General features: G+C 43.1%; 1 protein-coding gene across 1 annotated transcript in view; it reads right to left on the minus strand.

Moving 5' to 3' along the window:
- Positions 1 to 23,312, minus strand: part of LOC124802644 — a 104,761-nt gene that overhangs the window by 40,756 nt on the left and 40,693 nt on the right. Inside the window, exon 2 of the mRNA XM_047263547.1 lies at positions 7,131 to 7,229. Within this exon, the coding sequence (XP_047119503.1) occupies positions 7,131 to 7,217 (87 nt within the window). The 5' untranslated portion in view covers positions 7,218 to 7,229. The remainder of the gene's footprint in view (positions 1 to 7,130; positions 7,230 to 23,312) is intronic.

Consider the following 23,312-nt stretch of genomic DNA (forward strand, 5'->3'; position numbering starts at 1 on the left):
AGAGCACATCAAAAGCAGACTAGCACTAGCGAAAAGGGCATTCCTGGCCGAGAGAAGTCACTGGTATCAAACATAGGCCTTAATTTGAGGAAGAAATTTCTAAGAATATAAGTCTGGAGCACAGCGTTGTATGGTAGTGAAACATGGACTGTGGGAAAACCGGAACAGGACAGAATCGAAGCATTTGAGATGTGCTGCTACAGACGAATACTGAAAATTAAGTGGGCTGATAATGAATGTGTAGGTTGTGCGCAGAATCGGAGAGGAAAGGAATATGTGGAAATCACTGACAAGGAGAAGGGATAGGATGACAGGACATCTGTTGAGACATCAGGGACTGATCTCCATGGTACTAGAGGGAGCTGTAGAGAGAAAATACGCTTCCGTTGTCATATGTACTGTTATTTCATCTAACTTCCAGTGTCAGTCGTCAAGCACGAGAGGAAAGCAAATTTTGATGTGACGAACAATTGGGGACGAGTGAATGTCCGTGTTCTGGTACTGATAAATTACGAGCAGGTCGCTGTAATTACGTAGTTCTGTTCCCGCGGCTGCGACGGTGTAGTGCGCTACGTGCCTTTGGCCGGTGACTGCTAATGGCCAAGGCGATCTCAGCCGGTATGTTCCGTCGTGAATCAGGTCAGCAGGCTGCTTCATAATTTGAATAAACTCTCATAAAAGAAAATGTGTGCCTGGATGTGGTATCTTAGATTTATTTGTGACACTCCTTTTCCACAAGCGCCAACGTAACGCGTATTCGATACAATTTATTCAAGTTCCACATTATCTTATGAATTATAAGCATATATCTTATGTGACCGCAGAAGATGTATTTTTATCTTATTATGTAACGTATGATGACGGGTAGAATGCCTGACGCCTTTCAAGGCCAGTCGAGATGCGAAAAATCTGGTCACAGCTGTAATACACTACTGGCCATTAAAATTGCTACACCAAGAAGAAATGCAAATTATAAACGGGTATTCATTGGACAAATATATTATACTAGAACTGACATGTGATTACATTTTCGGGCAATTTGGGTGCATAGATCCTGATAAATCAGTACCCAGAACAACCACCTCTGGCCGTAATAACGGCATTGATACACGTGGGCATTGAGTCAAACAGACCTTGGATGGCGTGTACAAGTACAGCTGACCATGCAGCTTCAACACGATACCACAGTTCATCAGGAGTAGTGACTGGCGTATTGTGACGAGCCAGTTGCTCGGCCACCATTGACCAGACGTTTTCAATTGGTGAGAGATCTGGAGAATGTGCTGGCTAGGGCAGCAATCGAACATTTTCTGTATCCAGAAAGGCCGATAGAGGACCTGCAACAAGCGGTCGTGCATTATCCTGCTGAAATGTGGGGTTTCGCAGGAATCGAATGAAGGGTAGAGCCACGGGTCATAACACATCTGAAATGTAACGTCCACTGTTCAAAGTGCCGTCAATGCGAACAAGAGGTGGCAGAGACGTGTAACCAATGGCACTCCATACCATCACGCCGGGTGAAACACCAGTATTGCGATGACGAATACACGCTTCCAACGTGCGTTCACCGCGATGTCGCCAAACATAGATGCGACCATCATGATGCTGTAAACAGAACCTGGATTCATCCGAAAAAATGACGTTTTTCCATTCGTGCACCCAGGTTCGTCGTTGAGTACAGCATTTCAGGCGCTCCTATCTAGGATGCAGCGTCAAGGGTAACCGCAGCCATGGCCTCCGAGCTGATAGTCCATACTGCTGTAAACCTCGTCGAACTGTTCGTGCAGGTGGTTGTACTCTTGCAATCGTTCCCATCTGTTGACTCAGGGATCGAGACGCGGCTGCACCATTCGTTACAGCCATGCGGATAAGATGCCTGTCATCTCGACTGCTAGTGATACGAGGCCGTTGGGATCCAGCACGGCGTTCCGTATTACCCTCCTGAACCCACCGTTTCCATATTCTGCTAACAGTCATTGGATCTCGACCAACGCGAGCAGCAATGTCGCGATACGATAAACCGCAATCGCGATAAGCTACAATCCGACCTTTATCAAAGTCCGAAACGTGATGGTACGCATTTTTCCTCCTTACACGAGGCATCACAACAACGTTTCACCAGGCAACGCCGGTCAACTACTGTTTGTGTATGAGAAATCGGTTGTCAACTTTCCTCATATCAGCACGTTGTAGGTGTCGCAACCGGCGCCAACCTTGCGTGAATGCATTGAAATGCTAATCATTTGCCTATCACAACATCTTCTTCCTGTCGGTTAAATTTCGCGTCTGTAGCACGTCATCTTCGTGGTGTAGCAATTTTAATGGCCAGTAGTGTACGTCGATGGTCATCGCCGCTCAGAGCAACCGTCATGTATAGCATGAAGGTGACACATCTCCCTTCGTTTTTTTTGTGCATTTGATCGTGAATTTGTGGGAAAAGGTATTTTATCCCGTGACTTGCTGAAAAGAGACCTCAAAATAATGTGTTTTCCGTAAACCTCGCAGCGAGTGCGAAACTCGAAAGCAGTCAACAGATGCAGAACTTTTAGAGTCGCCATAATGCATTTTTTGTTGGGTATAATTTTCTTATTATGACAGTAGTCTCTTTCAAGGCAATAGCGAATTACAAATATCTAGCCGCTTTTCTCCGAACATGTCGCGATTTACAAAGGTCCAAGGGCTGAGTCATTCTGTTGGGCGAAATGGTGGAACGTGGCGTGCTAGTTTCTGTCAGTGCTGGTTGTTTTAAACAGTTGCGTAAGACACTTAAATTGGAAATTTGCAGTAAGTTCCTATGCGACCAAATTGCTGAGGTCATCGTTCCCTACCCCGCGCGGCGTAATGCATGGTCTGTACGCTTCCTCGTCGTGGAATGATAGCATGCCGTTATTACATCGTATGGGATCACCTAACATACGTTTTTCACTTACTATAAATATCAAACGCTGTATTATGTCGCAAGCACAATGTTATGTACTAACGAATGGATTCTCTCTGACAGTCATTGCAGTATCTTCTTTTAGGCTCCTCTAATTACTATGTAGTTCTGCAAATTGCTCATTGAATCGATAGCAGACATGTCAGATGCCACGTTTACAGTTAATCTTTTGCACTACCATCAGCTATTGTTGCGAATGGTTTCTTGTTTGGCCTCCTCTGCCTACTACCCAGCCCCCAAATTGTGCTCAAAATCGACAATAGATGTGCCTGTGTCACATTTACAGTTTAATTTATCCACTACAAAATACCTTCAAATAGTCAATGAAAATAAAGATTAGGGGTTTATGTATTGTCCACAACGAGATTTTTAGTGACGAGGCACATTTTCGGACTGGATTTGAATAGGGCAGAAAATCGACCGTTTCTTTACAAAACTACTATCTTTATATTTTCATGATTTAGGGAAACGAAGGAACACGTTTATTTCGATGAAGTGGACATGAACCATGACCATTTCGACTGCACGTCGAGTGTCATATCACTGCGCCACCCCTTGGGTTAAATGGTCCAGAATTGTAAACCCTATCGGTTATGAACGACTGTATTATTGCTACTGAGCATCATGGAGAGATTACTGGGCAATGTGAGAAAAATTCTGGGATTGTTCAAATGCGATAGCTCATCTTACGGGCATCACTGGATCACTATCAGAAGTTGGATGATGCTCTCGAGCCATTCTGCCCTACAGATGTTCCCCCACGCGCCACGAAATCTGGGGTTAAGGCAGTTCACGACACCTCAATACCTCCAGTAGCTGACATTATCCTCAACATTGTGAAACCCATAAACGAACATTACTGCCCTCAAGACCGCACGTGTTCCATCACTAGACTCAGTGGTGATGGTCCTAACTGCCGCTCTGTGTGCAACATACGTACTGCCATGTGAAGCAGTCGATTTACGAACCATAATAGCCATGAATCCTTATACCGCTTTGTAAAGAGACTATGAGAGATTCAATGCAATGATTTATAACCCATCTCCGCCCCCCCCCCTCTCCCTGTCACAGCTAGGTTCACACCCCTCACAATCCCCAACCCAGTCAATGAATGACCTCTTACCTATGACGGAATAACGAAAGAAAGAAGACTGACACCACTGACTAAGTTCTGTTCTCCACTTTACCGATATTACAGATAACTTCACCACTCGTTCCTTAATGTGGTCTCTATTCCCTCTAATGTGCAAACGATGCTTCTCTTTGCGCAGTTCTTACCGTGACTGACTGGCTAGTTATGATTAAAAAAAAGTAGGGATGCGGTTAGAACACACGCCCTAACGCTGGTAGCGGATGCAAATATTGCGCTCCCGGTGTCTATCCCCGTGGTCCACAGAAACTCTCCACACTGTGTCAGTTGAGGTCCAGACACTGAGTGTGTCCTCTACCGGGTCTACACAATGAATAGCTTTTAGGGAGAGTGACCAAGTAGAACGAAAGCTGCGAAGTTCGGACCAAGTTCGGAGTCTGCTATCACGATGACTAAGCAGAAATTAAAAACCGCCGCAGTCTTGCTGCCGAATCACCAAGTTTTGCTCTCTGTGGCTCACCACCTGTGCTCGGAGCACTGTACCCGTTCCTTCCCTCGACTAATCGCTGGGCAGACAAGAGACGCAGCTTACAAGAAAAATTATTTGCAGTTAAGTTTAACCTCTGATAGCATGTGCAAGAGAAAAGACTCAATAAGATTCGCCCTCGCCTAAGGCACAAAGGGCAACCAAAAACCACCCCTCCAGTAATATCCTGGAGCCAAGCTCCCTGTTCAACAAAACTGCAGCCAAATACCATGCACGCTATTATGTGTTGCTTACCTGATCTCCAGATTCTGAAGAAGATGTCATCAGGCCTGAAGCCTCTTCTGCGTGAATTCTTCCGACTCGGGTTACACTCAAAAACAACCTTAATTTGCACCTACTCGTCCGATCTCCATTACTGAAACCTAGGGATGAGCTGTCGGTGCCACTGTGCACAAACAGGACCATCACCTGTGCTGCCTTCGTGACGCAGTTGTCCACTCCCACAGTTACTTAATCCGACTTCACGGCACCGAGCCGCGTACCTGCTTGGCATGACTTGAAAGCCGTTTGCTAGACAGATGTATTATGTAGTGAATGTATTAAGCAGGGGCCTAGAAACGACGGAGAGGCTTCGTCCAGCCGTAGCCCTCAGTGGTTCAGAATCCCACAACAGGCCGCGGCAGTCCACCCGCCCCACCGCCGCCCCACACTGTACCCAGTGGCCCCCACGGTAAGGTCTCATACCAGACGAGTGTAACCCCAAATGTTTGCGAGGTAGAATAATTATGGTGTACACATACGTGGAAACGGTGTTTGCTCAGCAATCACTGACACAGTGTAACTGAAGCAGAGTAAGGGGAATCAGCCAGCATTCGCCGAGCGAATTCTTGCCGAGGACCGGCTCGCCTTCCTGCTCGGGAAGCAGCGAGTTAGACCGCGCGGCTAGCCGGTCGTGCTGCTAGACAGAGATTCACCAGTTCAGTTTTGGTTGCATTCTCTTCGGTTGAGAAGATACAGTTTTTTAGTATCCTGCCAACGAACTGCAGACTGTTCTTTGGTCAAATCTTTTCTATACAGGCTTATGACCTATACTCTTTTCCAGTCACGTAGTACCTTCATTTACTGAAAGAATCTACGTAAATGATGCTAAATTAACTATGGTAAAATGTGGAGCAAATTCACTCGCAAATTCTGTGAGGGACTCGACAGCTTCTCCATCTGGCCTGTTCAAAACGACTGGCAATTATTATCATATCACTCATCTTAGCAGCTGTACGGCAACATTCCTTGATCTTCTCTTTAAAAGAAACATTTGACGACAGACTCCATTATACGGCTTTTCTGTGGCTGTTGTAATTGCATGTCCTGCCTCATGTTAAGTGTCTGCACACGGAATTTTATCGTTACACCTATTAACCGGTTTCTTGAGATACTAGGTCCACAGACTGTTTGGTTTATAGTTAAACTCCTTCTTCCTCTGCTTTTATGAGCTCACTGGACCATGTCAGTCAATCATTTTCTGGTCATCTGCCTCAATAGGTTTTCTTTCCGAATTGCCAAGTACCTTTTTATTTGTTCTGATCTTCTTTGTCGTTCATCATCTGAAATACCTTTCTTTTCTTTCTCACTTGCCTATTTTTGGTTTGGATCTTATATTTATGTTTATTCAGTTTCTTTAAGATTTCTGTTTTGTTTTGCAAATTCTAGCTTATTCATATCCTCTCTGATTCCCTTTATCCATCCTAAGTTTTGCTTTATGTTGCAAAGTTTCTATAGTTTTTCTTGATAATGTGGTTTGTGATGACTTCAGAATTTGACAAAAAAAAGTAGAGAACCTTTTTTCCATATGGTACCTGCAATGAGCTCCACTTCGCTGTATACCTCTTCTTTGGCACTATCTGCCATTGTCCACCTTTTTGATATTTCTTATTTAAGCATTTTGTAGCTACTCTTCTCTCTGCTATTAGGATTTTGTCGATTCTGTTATCCTCAATGTCTTTGAAAAGAATTTCACTTCAGTATGTCACTTGTGGTTGAACCACCGTCTTGAAATGTTTCAACTTAGTTTTGATTGACAGAAATTTTATTTTGTACGTGGACTGTGTTAATTTTGGAGCTTTTGTCATTTTGATAGTTCTTTTGTGCCAAGCAGGTTTCTCATCCAGGCTGTACTTCATAATTTCTCTTAGGTGTTTAAACTGTTTCACTATTTCTACTTTCCTGTTATTTAGTGTTATCTGCTTGATTAGTAGTGGATGTATCGTATTTTTTGTGCTATATTTTGTATTCTTGTTGGTTGATTTCTGGCTTCTTCATGTACTAGGTATCAACGCTAAACCATATAAAAAGAATAAATTGTTCTAGGGTTTCCAGCAGCAACAGTGGTTAAAATACGATGAGCTTTCTAACAAGCACTCCCTGACCATTTTCAGCTGAAATGACCTAACCAAGGTGTGCTTAGTTGAAAGCTTATGGCACTTTAACCACTTGATGCTGCTGGAAACTCAAGAACATTTTACTCGATGTTACCACCTCGAGAGCGTGCATTCTCACACACAAAAAAAGACCTACAAATAGCGATCTACTTTCCGCCAGACTGTGTGCTGTAGACGTACCTTGGGAGGGTGTTGTATGAAGGCGTTTGTACTCCCAAAAGCGATGAGCGCTGCTCCCAGGAACAGCGGAAGCGTTCCACGTAACATGGCTGTGAAGCGCTGAAACACACACAAGCAGCTGTAAAAGCCGTTGGTAGGGCTGCATAAGTTGTGTATATCTCTCTACCTTATTACAGAATATTTCACAGTGTGGAAGGGAACTATGAGGGATAATCAAATGAAAGCGAGACACACGGGAAAAATCTAAGTAAACTGTTCATTATTTCAAATGTGATAGCCAGAACTTTTAATTCATTTACCCTGCTTGAGAAAAGACGGTCAATTCTTCATGGGAAAATGTTTGCGGTTGCATACGGAATCATGGTTGTGCCCAAGCGCGCAATCCTTTTTCCGACACAATCGACAGCCACGAATGTCTTTCTTGAGGGCTCAAAAAGTATGGAAAAATCGTGGGAAGAGATAGGGACTGTATGAAATATATGTACGGACTTCTGAACCAAACTACTGCAGCTTAATAGAAATAACAGGGACGCCAGTTCCGGCAAAGTCACTATGATCTTTTTGCTTGACAGCTAGAACACGCTTTTCATTGATTTTCAGGAACACGGCGTCACAGTTAGTGCACAGTGGAACCTGGACTCTTTGCAAAAATTGAAGCGTGGCCTGAAGTCCAAAAGAGCAGGAATGTTGACGGGTGGCATCATTCTGTTGCAGGATATTGTCTGCCCACATGTGACCTAGGATCTCTCGATTATGGTGCAGGAGGGTCTCTGAGAAACCCTTACACCATCTCCGTACCGTCATTATCTCTCCTCATACGATATCCATATTTTTGGAGCCCCGAAGAAAGACATTCTTGGCTGTATATTTGTTTCAAGTGCACACCTGGGTATAATCATGATTTCGTTGTATAACGAACCAGATTAATGGGGATCTTTGATCAATAGTAGATTAAGATAGCTAGACTGTTTGACGAAATTTACGTCTCCATCCTTTTCTCAACTATTACTTACTTAAATTGTAAGTCTGAAGCACAAGAGGCGATCCTATGGGACCGGTGTATTGTATGGAAATATTATTAAAACCTCACACTTTGCAGACTTTATTTTTCTTTTACATTTTAAAGAAGTTAATTATCCCCCCCCCCCACCCACCCATGAACCATGGACCTTGCCGTTGGTGGGGAGGCTTGCGTGCCTCAACGATACAGATAGCCGTACCGTAGGTGCAACCACAACGGAGGGGTATCTGTTGAGAGGCCAGACAAACGTGTGGTTCCTGAAGATGGGCAGCAGCCTTTTCAGTAGTTGCAGGGGCAACAGTCTGGATGATTGTCTGATATGGCCTTGTAACACTAACCAAAACGGCCTAGCTGTTGTGGTACTGCGAACGGCTGAAAGCAAGGGGAAACTACAGCCGTAATTTTTCCCGAGGGCATGCAGCTTTACTGTATGATTAAATGATGATGGCGTCCTCTTGGGTAAAATATTCCGCAGGTAAAATAGTCCCCCATTCGGATCTCCGGGCGGGGACTACTCAGGAGGACGTCGTTGTCAGGAGTGAATTTAGATTCAGAAGGATGTAGGTTGCGGTAGGTACTGGGAGATGAAGGAGCTTGTACAGGATAGATTAGCTTGGAGAGCTGCATCAAACCAGTCTCAGGACTGAAGACCACAGCAACAACAACAACAATTATGCTATAATTTCCATTTGTTGTATCTGATCATAAATGACATACGTTTTCCACTTTACAACATTTGGTTACGAAACTTCTTATAACATTTTATTATCGATTACATCAAAAACTGTTATAATTTCTTTTTCATAAAAAAGTCATATAAAAGAAAATATACAATGTTTATTATTTTGGCGACGTGGCTTACAAAAAATGGCTCCGAGCACTATGGGACTTAACTTCTGAAGTCATTAGTCCCCTAGAACTTAAAACTACTTAAAGCTAACTAAACCTAAGGACAGCGCTGCACACATCCATGCCCGAGGCAGGATTCGAACCTGCGACCGTAGCGGTCGTACGGTTCCGGACTGAAACGCCTAGAACCGCTCGGCCACTCCTGCCGGCCCGTGGCTAACACCGTAATTTTCGCAAAACTCTATTTAAAAATTATATACCGCAATGTGTAATTATTTATTTTGTAAATTTCGCTAATTTTAAGAGGTGTGTCCTGTTTGTAACTATTCAAGCATATATGCCATAAAATATGCATGAATGTTAATTTGCCGCGCGGTGTAGCCGGGCATAGGTGTGTGTATTGTACTTAGTGTAAGTTAGTTTAAGTCAGATTAAGTAGTGTGTAAGCTTAGGGACCGATGACCTCAGCAGTTTGATCCCATAAGATCTTACCACAAATTTTCAAATTTTTCCAAATGTTAATTTGACCTAGTACTGGTTCTGGAACAGCCTAGAACTTATTTCTGTAATATATCGTTTGTCATACACTCCAAAAGCAATTTATTCTTTGCACGGGCTCATGTGAGATAGTCTTTGTTTGGAAATGGTTCAAATAGTTCAAATGGCTCTAAGCACTATGGGACTTAACATCTGAGGTCATCAGTCCCCTAAGACTTAGAACTACTTAAACCTAACTAACCTAGAACCGCTCGGCCATAGCAGCAGGACGAAATTGTATGTTAGTCTTTGTACTACGGACAGAAAGTTAGCCAAGTGCGACTTTTTACGTTGAAACAGTAATTTGTTTTGAAAATGCATTCGGAATGTTTTACGAATTTGTTGACTGGCAAGAGAACTCTCGGATCGATCATGAATTCAGTTTTCCAATTGTATTTAGAAGCTTTACGCGCCATTGTGATTAGGGTGGTGAAAGCATTCGGTTACTCTGTTTATCTACTATCAGAATTTAAAACGTACCTGCTTCTTCAACAAAACTCATGACACAGTACACAGACAGACAAAAGGCACATTTGGGAAAGTAATATCAGAAAGACATTCTTGAGCTGCAAAATCAAATACCACTTGAATCACAGTCTTGAATTCAGCAACATGTGCTGTGTTATTGTACCCAGCTGTTTGCCAGGAATAATGAAGCTTAGGATGATACATTGAAGTAGACAGCTGGTTGTGAATAACAAAATGCATTTCCATTGAGAAAATTCTGTTCCCTTATTTAGTGTAGAAGTCACTGCAGAGAGTCCATGTAGAGTCTATTATCCTGATTCAGTGCCCGTTGCTTCGCTCGCTTAGACTGCACGGTCTGCACATTCTTTGTTTTTCTTTAATCGAATTTTTATGTTGTTATACCCATTTCTCATGTGTAAATCTACACACAACGTAAAACCACACATCAATTGTCGTAGTTATAGCTTCAAAATTACCTTAATAGAGATGTTTTCAAAAAACATTTCACCCCTTATTTCTACCTAATAGTGGCGGAATTTCGAAAAATCCGCTCTTAAACGATGCCTACAGTATAAGATAAACACCCTCTCCAAATTTCAAATTACTGTTCTTAGTGGTTTGGGCTGGGAGGTGATGAGTTAGTCGGTCAGTCAGCACACTTCATTAAATATTGCAAAAAGAAGTATATGTCCAAAGGGCTTACACAATTTTTTTGGTGGTATGATCATAAATTATAAATCATTTATTATTGTTGTGTGCTTCTGACCACTGCAAGAATTACATAGTAGTATAGAGTTCAGGTTATCTGCGACATTGTCATTACCAACAGTCACGAAAAAGTATTTTAAACGGTCTTTTCCCATTTTCCTATTTATGCTGGCATCCAAATGTATGTTTGGTCGAAGATTGTCTTTAACAGCCTTTCTAACATTCTGGACGAAAGTTTTGTGTTGAAGACAAATATACAGTATCTTTGCTAGATGTCCACTCATCGAAAGTCCGAGACCTACTTTATACCAGTGAGTTGTGTGTGTACTGGACCGAGGCAACTGTTGATTTTTCCCTCTTTTTGGATTATGTAGTGACAGAAGCTAGTTCATAACTAAATCCACTTTGATCAGTGTTCCAAATGTATGGCTGCTATATCTGGACTCTGGCAGTTTTCTGGTTTACTTCTTAGACGAAACGGGTCCCAGACTAACGAATATCTTGTTGGTCTTCCTGTACATATCCGGCTGTCATGAAAACAGTGATGTGACTATGGCACATCTTGCATTTTTCTTGAGACGTGTTATGAAAAAGCTGCAGAACATTTGAACTTTGTGTGAAAAATTTCTCTTGCTTTTTGCACTGCCAAAAATTGCAGACGCCAGTAATGGATACATTTTCCTTCATTCTTTGCCATGTCAGATTGGGATAGAATACATTTTGTCTCCAGTTCTTTGATTGCCTTGTTCTCTCGAAATGGATGTTCATTACGTCTTTTTTCTCCACATTATGAAATATTGCTTAGATGTTCGGTGTGCTTCTTATAGATGGATGTCTCTTCATGAACGAACTGCAGGTCGAAACTTTCCATGGAAGTGATTAAGCGCTGATTACCACGATATTGAGTGCCCCACAAACCAACCAACAAATGTATGATAAACATCATAAATACGTTTAAGATGTTCTTCCGAAAATACTATTAACATACTAATAGTATTGGATGTCTTTTCTGGTGAAGATTCGTAATCACTCGAACTGTGAGCTTCTGTTTGAGGAATACGATTTCCGCCACCGCTACTAATAGTAAAGTCTTGAACGCTACCAATCACGTTATCGTCTCTATAGTAGTTTTCTTGACCCACTATCGTATCCAATGTAACTTCAATTGAATAGTCAAATGAATATTCAGGTTTATGAATAATCAGATCCACCATAACGACCGCAGAAGTGTCACCATCCTATCCTACACCGTCTTCCTTTGGATAACGCATTCGTAACTTGGATGTGACAATGTTTAAACCGTGCCAAACATTAATGGTTTCGTTCATTTTCGCTGTATATGATACTGCCACACATATACTAGACACGTCAACTTCTTGCTGCGGGAAGGGATTGAGTGGTGTGTTAAGCTCACTGCAAGTGCTGCTGCGTACAAACCAAGAGCAACACAATGAGACACCGTCACTGGTGTAATTAGAAATGTGAGAAGTACCTGTCTACAGATGCTTAACTTTGAATTCCCGTTCGAGCCGAAAGACATCCCTTGTGAGGACAGTGCTCAGCATGAAGGTTGTGTAGGCACCAAAGAAGACACTCTTTAGCGATACGCAGAAAACTGATGCATAAATTTGGTTGTTTTACCAAGACTGGATGGAAAATAAAAAAAAGTGGTGAAAATGTGAATAAGTATCTTCACTAACGTTCGACAAACCTAGAACTTTACATAACTCCCTAGATGAAGACGAAGAAGAAGAAGAAGAATACACAAATACTAGGGTGGTCTCGGAACGGAATAGAAAAAAAAGTGCTAACATCACTGAAACTCTTTTTTTATTTTTCAATGTAGTCTCCTTGTAGATTAATGCTCTTGGTCCAATGATGTTCCAACGCCTTGATCTCATCTCGAATATGTGTTTCCTCCAGGTCTGCAAAATAGTTGTGAACTCCATCTATCAATTCTTCGTTTGAAGTGAATCTTCGCACACCAAGAAAAATTTTCAGTGTTGGGAAAGATGGAAGCCTGACGGAGCCACATGAGGTGAATAAGGCGGGCGCGGCGATAGTTCGTGGAATTTTGCCATGGCGATGCCACATGTGTGTGGGTTGTCTTGATGGAAGATGACTTTCTTCCTTGCTAAAGCTGGCCTTTTTTTCGCGTATCTTTTGTTGCAATTAGCCCAGGAGGTTAGCATAGTATTTCTCTGGTAACTGTTTGCCCAGTGGGGAGATCGTCTACAAACAGAATCCCCTTCGCATCCCAGAACACTGATGCCATGACCTTTCCCGCCGAAGGAATCGTCTTTGCTTTCTTTGGTGGTGGAGAATCAGCGTGTTTCCACTGCTTTGACTGTTGTTTTGTCTCTGGGGTATAGTCGTGCACCCAAGTTTCATCTGTGGTCACAAATCGGCGCAAAAAGTCTTGGTCGTTTCTCCAAAAATGGGCCAACATTGTTCTGATATGTCCGTTCTCATGCGTTTTTGCTCCAGCGTCAAGAGTCGCGGCACCCAGCTTGCAGATAATTTTTGATTTCTAATTTTTCAGTTAAAACGTGATATATCCTTTCCTATGACATCCGGCAAGCGTGATCAATTTCACGCACTTTCAATCGGCGATCCTCCGTGACCATTTTTTGAACTTTTGCAATGATTTCTGGAGTAATGACACATCTTGGCCGATCACTGCGCGGATCATCATCTAAGCTCTTCAGTTGTCATCATGAGGCTGGGTTCAGCCAGTTCCATCCCTTCCACCAAGAAAAACCCCTGGCGGTACCGGAAACTGAACCCGGGACGTCAGCTTACAGGTCAGAACCACAACGCTCTCACAGTTCGACTAGAAACTAGGGCGACCGCGTAAACTGAGGCAGAAACATGACCAATATCTTAGTGAGCAAGTTTACTGTGTTGACAGGTACAAGGAGGCAAGTGTCAGATGGCATGCTATCTGACTTTTGTATTTTTAGATTGCATTCGGGAGGACTACTCTTCAAATCCGCGTCCAAACATTGTGATTTAGAGTTTATGTGATCTCCCTAAATTGTTCCAGGCAAATGCCGGGATAGTTCCTTTGAAAGGGAACGGCCAATTATCTTCCCCATCCTTGCAACACTCCAAGCTTGTGCTCTGTCTCTAATGATCTGGTCGTCGATGGGACACTAAACCCTAATCTTCCTTCCTTCCTGCCGACCGCTGTGGTCGAGCGGTTCTAGTCGCTTCAATCTGGAACCACGCGACCGCTACGGTCGCAGGTTCGAATCCTGCCTCGGGCATGGATGTGTGTGATGTCCTTAGGTTAGTTAGGTTTAAGTAGTTCTAAGTCTACGGGACTGATGACCTCAGATGTTAAGTGCCATAGTGCTCAGAGCCATTTGAACCATCCTTCCTTTTGTTGCTTTGTATTGTTACAGCGAAAGTTATATAAATACTAAATGAATCAGGTGCAAATTATCGGAAATGAGTGTTAAGGCTTACGTGACAAACAACTTACGTGCCTTAAGTTTCATCTCAGAAAGTTTATTAGAGCTAGGAAATTCAAGTGTTGGAAAATTCACTGGCTGACAGGCTCACATCCTTAAGTGTGTTTCCATCTCAGATTGTCCAAACATTCGTCGAAGTCACAGACAATCGATTTCGAAATCACAGTGCTTTTCGCTACACAAATTAGCCCGTTACTACACGTACGAATTAAGCTGTTAGGATGAAATGACGTGATTTTCGGCCCTCTAAATAATGAAGTCGCTGTGACAAACTTTTATGCTAACCAGACTAAGCTCAGAATCAATTCTCGTTAAATACATATGCCTGTAAGATATCTCAGATATTTCCAATAAATCTGTCCCTCCACCACAAGCAAATATGATCACAGACAGTAAAGATGTCGGAGTAAAATTGAACCGTGTCGATGTATTGAATTTGCTAGATCGGAGTCCAGCTGTAGCGTTTCGAGTGATTTTCAAAGACGCAAGCTACGCAGGTGGTGTATATAATCGATATTGAGTGTTGTAGAGGGGGAACAAAGGGGACTGAGTCGGTGAGCGGAATTGAGGACAGAGCGCTGTGACAATCTTTTATGGTAAGCAGACTATGCTCGAAATCAGTTCTCGTTAAATACATATGTCTTTAAGATATCTCAGATACTTCCAATGAATCTGTCCCTCCACAATAACTCATGGTACTTACCCTTCAAGTACCACTGGCGCTAGCGGAAAGCTACACTGAAGAGCCACAAAAACTCGTACGGCTGCCTAATATTGTGTAGGGCCCCCGTGAGCACGCAGAAGTGCCGCAGTACGGCCTGGCATGGGCTCGACTAGTGTCTGAAGTAGTGCTGGAGGAACTGACACCATGAATCCTGTAGGGCTGACCATAAATCCGTATGAGTACGAGTGGGTGGAGATCTCTTCTGAACAGCATGTAGCAAGGCATCCAAGATATGCACAATAATGTTCATGTCTGGGGCGTTTGGTGGCCAGCGGAAGTGTTTAAACTCAGAAGAATGTTCCTGAAGTCATTCTCTAGCAATTCGGGACCTGTGAGGTGTCCCACTGACCTGCTGGAATTGCCAATGTCCGTCGGAGTGCGCAATGGACATGAACAGATGCAGGTGATCAGAAAGGATCCTTACGTACGTGTCACCTGTCAGAGTCGTATCTAGACGTATCAGGGGTCCAAACTGCACACAATTAAGAGCCTCCACCTGCTGGAAAAGTCCCTGCTAACATGCAGGGTGCATGGATTCATGAGGTTGTCCCGATACCCGTACACGTCCATCCGCTCGATACTGTTTGAAACGAGATTCGTCCGACCAGGCAACATATTTCCAGCCAACAGACCAACGTCGGTGTTCACGGGCCCAGGCAAGGCGTAAAGCTTTATATCGTGTAGTCATCAAGCATACACAACTGGGCATTCGCTCCGAAAGCCCGTATCGATGATGTTTCACTGAATGGTTCTCACGCTGACACTTTTTGTTGGCCCAGTATTGAATTCTGCAGCAATTTGAGGAAGGGTTGCATTTCTGTCAGGTTGAATGATTCTGTTCAGTCGTCATTGGTCCCGACTTGCAAGATCTTTTTCCGGCCGAACCGATGTCAGATATTTGATGTTTTACCGGATTCCTGATATCCACCGTACCCTCGTGAAATGATCGTACGGCAAAATCCCCACTTCATGACTACCTTGGAGATACTGTGTTCCATCGCTCCTGCGCCAACTGTAACATCACGTTCAGACTCACTTAAATCTTGATAACCTGCCATTGTAGCAGCAGTAACCGATCTAACAACAGCGACATACACCTGTTGTCTTACACAGACGTTGCCGACAGCAGCGTCGTATTCTGACAGTTTGCACGTGTCTGTATGTAAACAGGCAGAATATGGCGCTGCGTTCGGCAACCTCTACATATTGAATGCGCATGCCTATATCAGTTTCTTTGGCGCTTCAGTGTACATTCTTATTAAAACAGATATTCATAGATAAAACTCGGTATTCTGATTTCTCACACGTCCCGTACGTCGATATTTCAGCATGGACACAAATTGCTGAGCAACTCTTCCAACAACACCACACGCTCAACTCCAGAGCGTGTAACAGATCAAATAAGTGTACTGTAGGACAAAAACAAATGCTACCCTGCACCCCATACTTGCCTCTTTCCTTCCCACATCCCTCCCTACCTGACCCTCCTCAGCGCGCCCCCCACTCTTCTCCCCCATCTCGTCCCCTCCCTCCCTTCTTCCGCTCATCTCCTTGCGCCTGGCAGATCCTCTGGTTTGATCATCGTCAGTGTGCCATATCAGTGTCGTGTTTGTTGCTGTTTCTCCTATGCGTCAAGAGATGTGATTTTAATTGTGTACTGCCTTGAGGTTCGCCGTCAGTGTTTGTGATGTGCTACGCCATCCGTCGATACCTTTTATGCTCCAGTCATACTGTGCCTTGTGTTCTTTCAATCGTCGCAGTGTGTGGCTTTTTGTGTGTGCTACTTTTAAACAGTTTTTTATCTCCATTTTACAGTCACCCCGTTTTTTGTCTATTGCCTTCCATGATGTTCCCCCCTTTTTTATATCTGTATCCACCATATTCTCTCCTTTGTTATTTTTAAATGTCTTCTATTGTTTGTTCTATGTCTTTCGGCTGAAGAGCAGCGCATATGCTGCTGCCAGCCTGCCCTGATGGGGAAATGAAATACAATAAAGGAAAAAAAGGTACTTGTAAATCCTTACAGCAACAACAAACTGATAGGAGGTAAGTGGCACCTATCGTTCAGTGAGGGCGGCAGGCCAGCTGTACCCTATCAAACAGTCTTTTTTCAGTTTTCGTCGCAGGTTGGCAACAGTCAACCAACAGGAACAAAATTTGCATGGAGACGTCACATATCATTGTAGACACAGAGGAATAACAGACAATGGCTGCGAGTGCGCATTGATCAAAATCAATGGGGAAGTTGAGAATTTGTTCCAGACTGGGCTTCGAACCTGGGTCTCGCGCTTACTAGGCAGGCAGCTCACCACTATGCCACCCACACGTAGAGGTAAAATGGTTAAAATGGCTCTGAGCAGTATGGGACTTAACATCTAAGGTCATCACTCTCCTATAACTTAGAACTACTTAAACCAAGCCGGCCGGTGTGGCCGAGCGGTTCTAGGCGCTTCAGTCTGGAACCGCGTGAGCGCTACGGTCGCAGGTTCAAATCCTGCCTCGGGCATGGATGTGTGTGATGTCCTTAGGTTAGTTAGGTTTAAGTAATTCTAAGTTCTAGGGGACTGATGACCTCAGATGTTAAGTCCCATAGCGCTCAGAGCCATTTGAACCATTTGAACTTAAACCAAGCTAAGGACATGACACACATTCATGCCCGAGGCAGGACTCGAACCTGCGACCGTAGCGGTCGTGCGGTTCCAGACTGAATCGCCTAGAACCGCTCGGCCACCCCGGCCGGCCGTAGTGGTCATCACAGGTACACTCTTTGACATAAAACTTGACCGGCGGCCGGCCGCTTCAGAGGCTAAGTCGGCGCCGATCGCGACATGGGACAAAAAAACTGGCCAACTCGCTCATTCTCTAAGTCCGGTTATCTGCACAATCTGGCAACACTGTAGACTGCGGCACTTCCTGGAGGAAAACTTGTCCCATGATAGAGAAACGCTAGGCTGATTACGCCTGTGGTCTAGCGGTAGCGTGTGTTGTTTCTGTTCATAATGTCAGTGGATCGAGAGCAGGTGGTATAAAATATTTTTATAGCCTCTTCTGTCTGAATGCTGAAGACGTGAATGTAATGGTAGCGCAGATTCAATCTATTTCGCTCTGTGACACACCGATATCAAAATTTTATCCAGTAACGATTTTGCGGCAGATTTCCTGCAGACTGTCCTCCTCTGGACGCCGTATGCGGCAAAGCTCCGGGATCCATTTGCTGGCTACTGGCAGCGGCCGTGGCGACAGCAGCGGCGCTGCACTCCCCCGTTCTTTATCGAAAGCGCCTGCTACCGCTCATCACTTTTGATGATTTAAAACGCTTTATTATTAAATGTTGCTCCACAGAAAATTTATACAATTTCCATTCACGCTCAAAAGCAACGGAGACAGACGCCCTGATTAGTAGGCGGGTATTATATTACATTAATCGGCAAGAGCTGAGTATGGCCCGAAATTAATTTTATAGACTGGGACGAAATTAAACCACCTCACTACATTCGATGAATTTATAAATGCTTCATACCTCGTTTCTTTTCCTTTCAAACTCAATTATTTGTGCAACTTTTGGTCAATGTTTGGATGTTTTCGTCAAGCCAGAGTGAGCGTCTGTGGTGTAAAGTGTATTACAGTTCTTGTTTCATTCCTTATGGTAAGTCTATGCGATAAACTGTGTGAATACCTTACAATGCATGCTCTGTAGCAGTGCAGGAACACTGCACATTTGGAGTTCCATGTATGGGTTCATGAAGTATTTATTGTTGATCGGAAGTGATAGTTAAGGTCATCAGATTTAAACCAGAAAAATTTGTCGTTTTGAAGTTTTCAGAGAACGGAAAGGAATTGCTAACGCCGGTGTTAGAAAACGTCTACAGTTAAATGCTATTGCAAAAATTTAGAAGAAGGGAACTACATTAATGAACATGTGCACTTCATAAACAACCTTCTGACATGTTAGACCTATATGACGAACAAAGCTCAAATTTATATCGTTGACAGTCGGTTTGAATCTTTTCAGGGTCCATTTTACAGTGAAGCACCTTGGAATTCGCAAAGCAGAAATCCATGATATTAACTTAATTTACTAAGTCGAAATCGGACGAAGATTGATGTTTAAAGGCATTCTTCAGATTTCGCATAAGAAATTTTTACTAGCAGTTTGCAACTCCATTAATTAAAATGGAAAATAAAAGGTTCTACTCAGTGGCTTCTACCGTGATTCGAACTGCTATGTCTTATAGTACAAGCACTGCAACGCACAAGGGAACCTCTGAGCTAACGACACACTGGCGGCCAGAGGCGGAATATAGTCACTGCGATGTTGCCTGAGCCTCAAAACGCAACCTTAAACACACGAAAAGAGGAGGTGGAGATTACTGTTTTAACGTCCCGTCGACAACGATGTCATTAGAGACGGAGCACAAGCTCGGATTAGGGAAGGATGGGGAAGGAAATCGGCCGTGCCCTTCCTAAGGAACCATCCCGGCATTTGCCTGAAGCGATTTAGGGAAATCATTGAAAACCTAAATCAGGATGGCCGGGCGCGGGATTGCACCGTCGTCCTCCCGAATGCACACACAAACAGGTGTTACTTATGTGAAGAACGCCATTCTTGGAGTCCAGAAATTAAATATACTTTCTAATTGTGTCATCTTGCAGTGGATTATATCGTACGAGTCTTCGATGTGGAAAACGAATGTCAAGTGAATTTAGCGAGGTAACGCCAACCTACACCCGGGAGTAAATGCACTATCAGAGTGTTGACAAATACTTGCTACGACTCTGCCATTTCTAGGCTCTCTGACGAGGCAGCTCTTCAGCGAAATGCTTGCCGTGATTCTCCGATACGGTTCTTCAGAGTGGAGACGCGCGCGCACGTTTGGTTTTTATGCGGCGTTCTCCCCTGATGGTTTCTGACGTCGCCTTCTGGGCTATGTATACATATGAGACATTCAATTATCATTAATCCAGAATGATACAAGTTTCAGCTTCCGGCGTGGAAGAAGGCTGTTGACGCCGACATTATATCATTTCAACGTAGGGAAAGCAAAACGGATCATTCAATGTTTCTCATTCAACATAAAGCATGTGAGATAATTTTCCGTAACGTTCATAATCATCTAAAAATACAAACGAAGTAAAAATACACCGGAAGCTTATTCGAATTGAATATAACGCTTTGCACCTCGATGTCGAATTTGTCCACTTGCAATCTTTTGCAGCATACACATAGAATGTCATGATTACCACGAGAATGAAGAAATATGTTTATTAAGGATGGAAGCAAGAAGAGACACAGTCAACAAATATTCTATTCCTCATGGCATTCATTTCATTTGACACGTAAGAAGAGGTAAAGCGGGAATTTACTTTCGTTAACACGAAAGATATGCCGCACATATTGATAACGAGGAAGTCTGCGTCTTCATACGTTTCCTCCTTGAAATCTGTATGCTCTATTATATACTAAGTAGCCCGATCATTGTTTCAGTAATGTTACCCTCTTGTTTGACCCCGTAACGATGAACAGATTCCAAATGCATGTCTCCGTTCCTGGGTTGTTATTTGTGTTTTATTGCTTGGAATTCCTGAAGCAGACCACTGTGCCTTCCCCCCACGTGGGTTAGGTCTCAAAACTAAACCGCTTTGTATCCAATGGCATAATTTATTCAGACAGCATCAGCATAAGACTATCAAACAAAGCCTTCCATTTACAGTTGCAGCACTCTAACCAGCACTGACCAAAGTGTAATCCACGGTCATGGTCCTAAATTACCAGCTGTCTGCTACTGTGGCAAAGTCCGTACTACACTGTCGATTCCGCAGCACCATTTTATCTGGTAACACTGTGTAGTTGCACAGTTGTGCTACCAGGTCTGTCCTCACACTGTCAACTTTATGTATCTCACTTCTCCTGTAGCGTAGATCACGAGGAGCCGAAGTAAATGAGTGTATTCTGCATGACGTAACATTCAGTATTCCCTTCTTTCATAGCCACTCTTCATGTGCATCGATACCAAATAGGAATGCGAAAACTCTTGCGAGTGAGAGAATGACAATAACAATCGTAACAAGAACAAGCAAATAATGAATGATGTTTATTCCAACGCAGAACGAGAATGGCTTTAAATATAAAAATCTGTATCTATATCTATATCCATATCTATTGATCTTTGAGTTGGCACAATGCAAATATATTCTTAGCATTTAGTTACTGAATTTAGTTCTGGATGTTTGCAGAGAAAAGGAAAAGTCGGTACTTCTCGCTAGTGTAATATAATGTGAACCAGCAACTACCCTTTCCTTAGAACACGACTCAAGCAGGTCCTCAAGTAGGTAGCAAGGCACTGCTGCATTCTGTTCCCTGACATTGCTCTGATGACGGTTAATGCAGATAGTTCCGATTATGAAATACAAAACGTATTGCAGGTTAGTTCCTAGGATAGTAACATTAAATTTGCGTTGTAGACGGCACATGAACGTGACGACTATCCATATTACTCATCAATATAAAAAGACAATATTTAGGGAATTTAGCAGGATTACTCAAAATGAATTCTGAAATTGGGTGACTGACTGCACAGGTGCTAAACGTCGTCCAGAGTATACGATGTCCTAATCGCATTAGGAATATGAAGATCGTCTTCGACAGCTCTCAACTTTCACATTTCTATCTCCACCCTACTCCAGACAGCCCTCGGTGGAGTTGCACTACGTTGCCGATGTTATGGAAGGCCTTCAAACCGACAACAGACCACATATTGAAAAATACAAGCGAATTCTCTTGCAGCGTAAGCTTATTGTAACTAATCTAAAAATTATTGGAGAGGAACATTGTCCTATTCAAAAAAAGTAAAATGTTACACACTGTTGACGTCAAACGGACATTATCTATGTCCTGTCTTGTGTCCTACTCATCTATAATATCAAGTGTACTATGAAAATGATTATATATAATGGATGATAGGGTAATGCATTGATACCAGATGGTGGGGGCCGGCCGGTGTGGCCGTGCGGTTCTAGGCGCTTCTGTCTGGAACCGCGTGACCGCTACGGTCGCAGGTTCGAATCCTGCCTCGGGCATGGATGTGAGTGATGTCCTTAGGTTAGTTTGGTTTAAGTAGTTCTAAGTTCTAGGGGACTGATGACCTTAGAAGTTAAGTCCCATAGTGCTCAGAGCCATTTGAACCATTTGAACTATTTAACACAAAATGACATTAAAAATTAAAGTTATTCACGAGCAGCTAGTTGAGAATATGTATGAACATTAAATGACACGACGAACTGAAATAATATGACGAAGAGTTCAGCGCTCACTGGGAATAGAGCCCCACACATATCGTTGTTGACTACACACAAAGAGACGTCAGCTACCGAATTTTTCTCCACCAGCTGCTCAGAATAGCATCTTGAACTTACAGTCATCTCGCAAATAGTTCTGTGTCTCACTGGGAGTTAAAAACGTCAGATATCGTTAGTGTTGACAACGAATGAAAATACATTAAAAACCAAAATTATTATCCACCAGCAGATAGGTGTTCTCATGATAGAGCTTGATAATACATAATTAAATCTTTAGTGCCGGGCCAGGATTCGATCCCATTCACGCGTAATATGTGAAGGTGTTGAGGAATCTGCAGTTTTGAACAAACATCAAATTGTAGCCGAGCTGTATTGCCACGAAGGGATCAAATTCCGCGTTAAGGGCGGTCTGAGTTGCATTCCCAGTTTAGAACCAATTTTATCGACATACAGAAGCTCAAATAAAAGATGGAATAAGTGTCCTGTGACCATACATAGCGTTTGTGTCGTCACTTGAAATAAATAACTAGTATAAGAAAGGTTACTGGTGATAGAGTTTCTACATGTCGCCACTCCAGACTTTATTGTGGTTCAACCTACCGCCTACTTGGTAAAGAAGGAATATCATCTTTAATGTGAATTTTCAGACCACGCAGCCATTATATCTCCTCACTTGGTGTAGCCAGGAGAGAATGGAATCTGTCTCTCCCTATCTAAAACCATTGACGGAAGTGGGAATCGAACCCAGACCATAGGTATAACAACCTACCATCCGTCCAACAGACCACGAAATCCTCTTCTCTGCGAGTCATTTTTCTATCGTAACGCAGTTGCGCCACACTGGATGAGAATTCTGACACACAGGCTCCCTGTAGTAATTTTCAGCATGCTCAGTAAATTCATTTACTTGGTTGACCGAATCACCATGAACTAGCTGCCTCGGCTACCCAGTGCATACATTCGACTATTTTGTAATCACAGAAATAAAATCACGTAACTGCCACCTACACACAACTGCCAACAGTGTAGGATGCAGAAGTTTAAATAGGAAGTGTTCCTTTCCACTTGAGCTATTCTATTGCGCTATTTGTTACTAGAAAACG

Source organism: Schistocerca piceifrons, chromosome 6 (assembly GCF_021461385.2).
Source record: "Schistocerca piceifrons isolate TAMUIC-IGC-003096 chromosome 6, iqSchPice1.1, whole genome shotgun sequence".
Lineage (NCBI taxonomy): Eukaryota > Metazoa > Arthropoda > Insecta > Orthoptera > Acrididae > Schistocerca > Schistocerca piceifrons.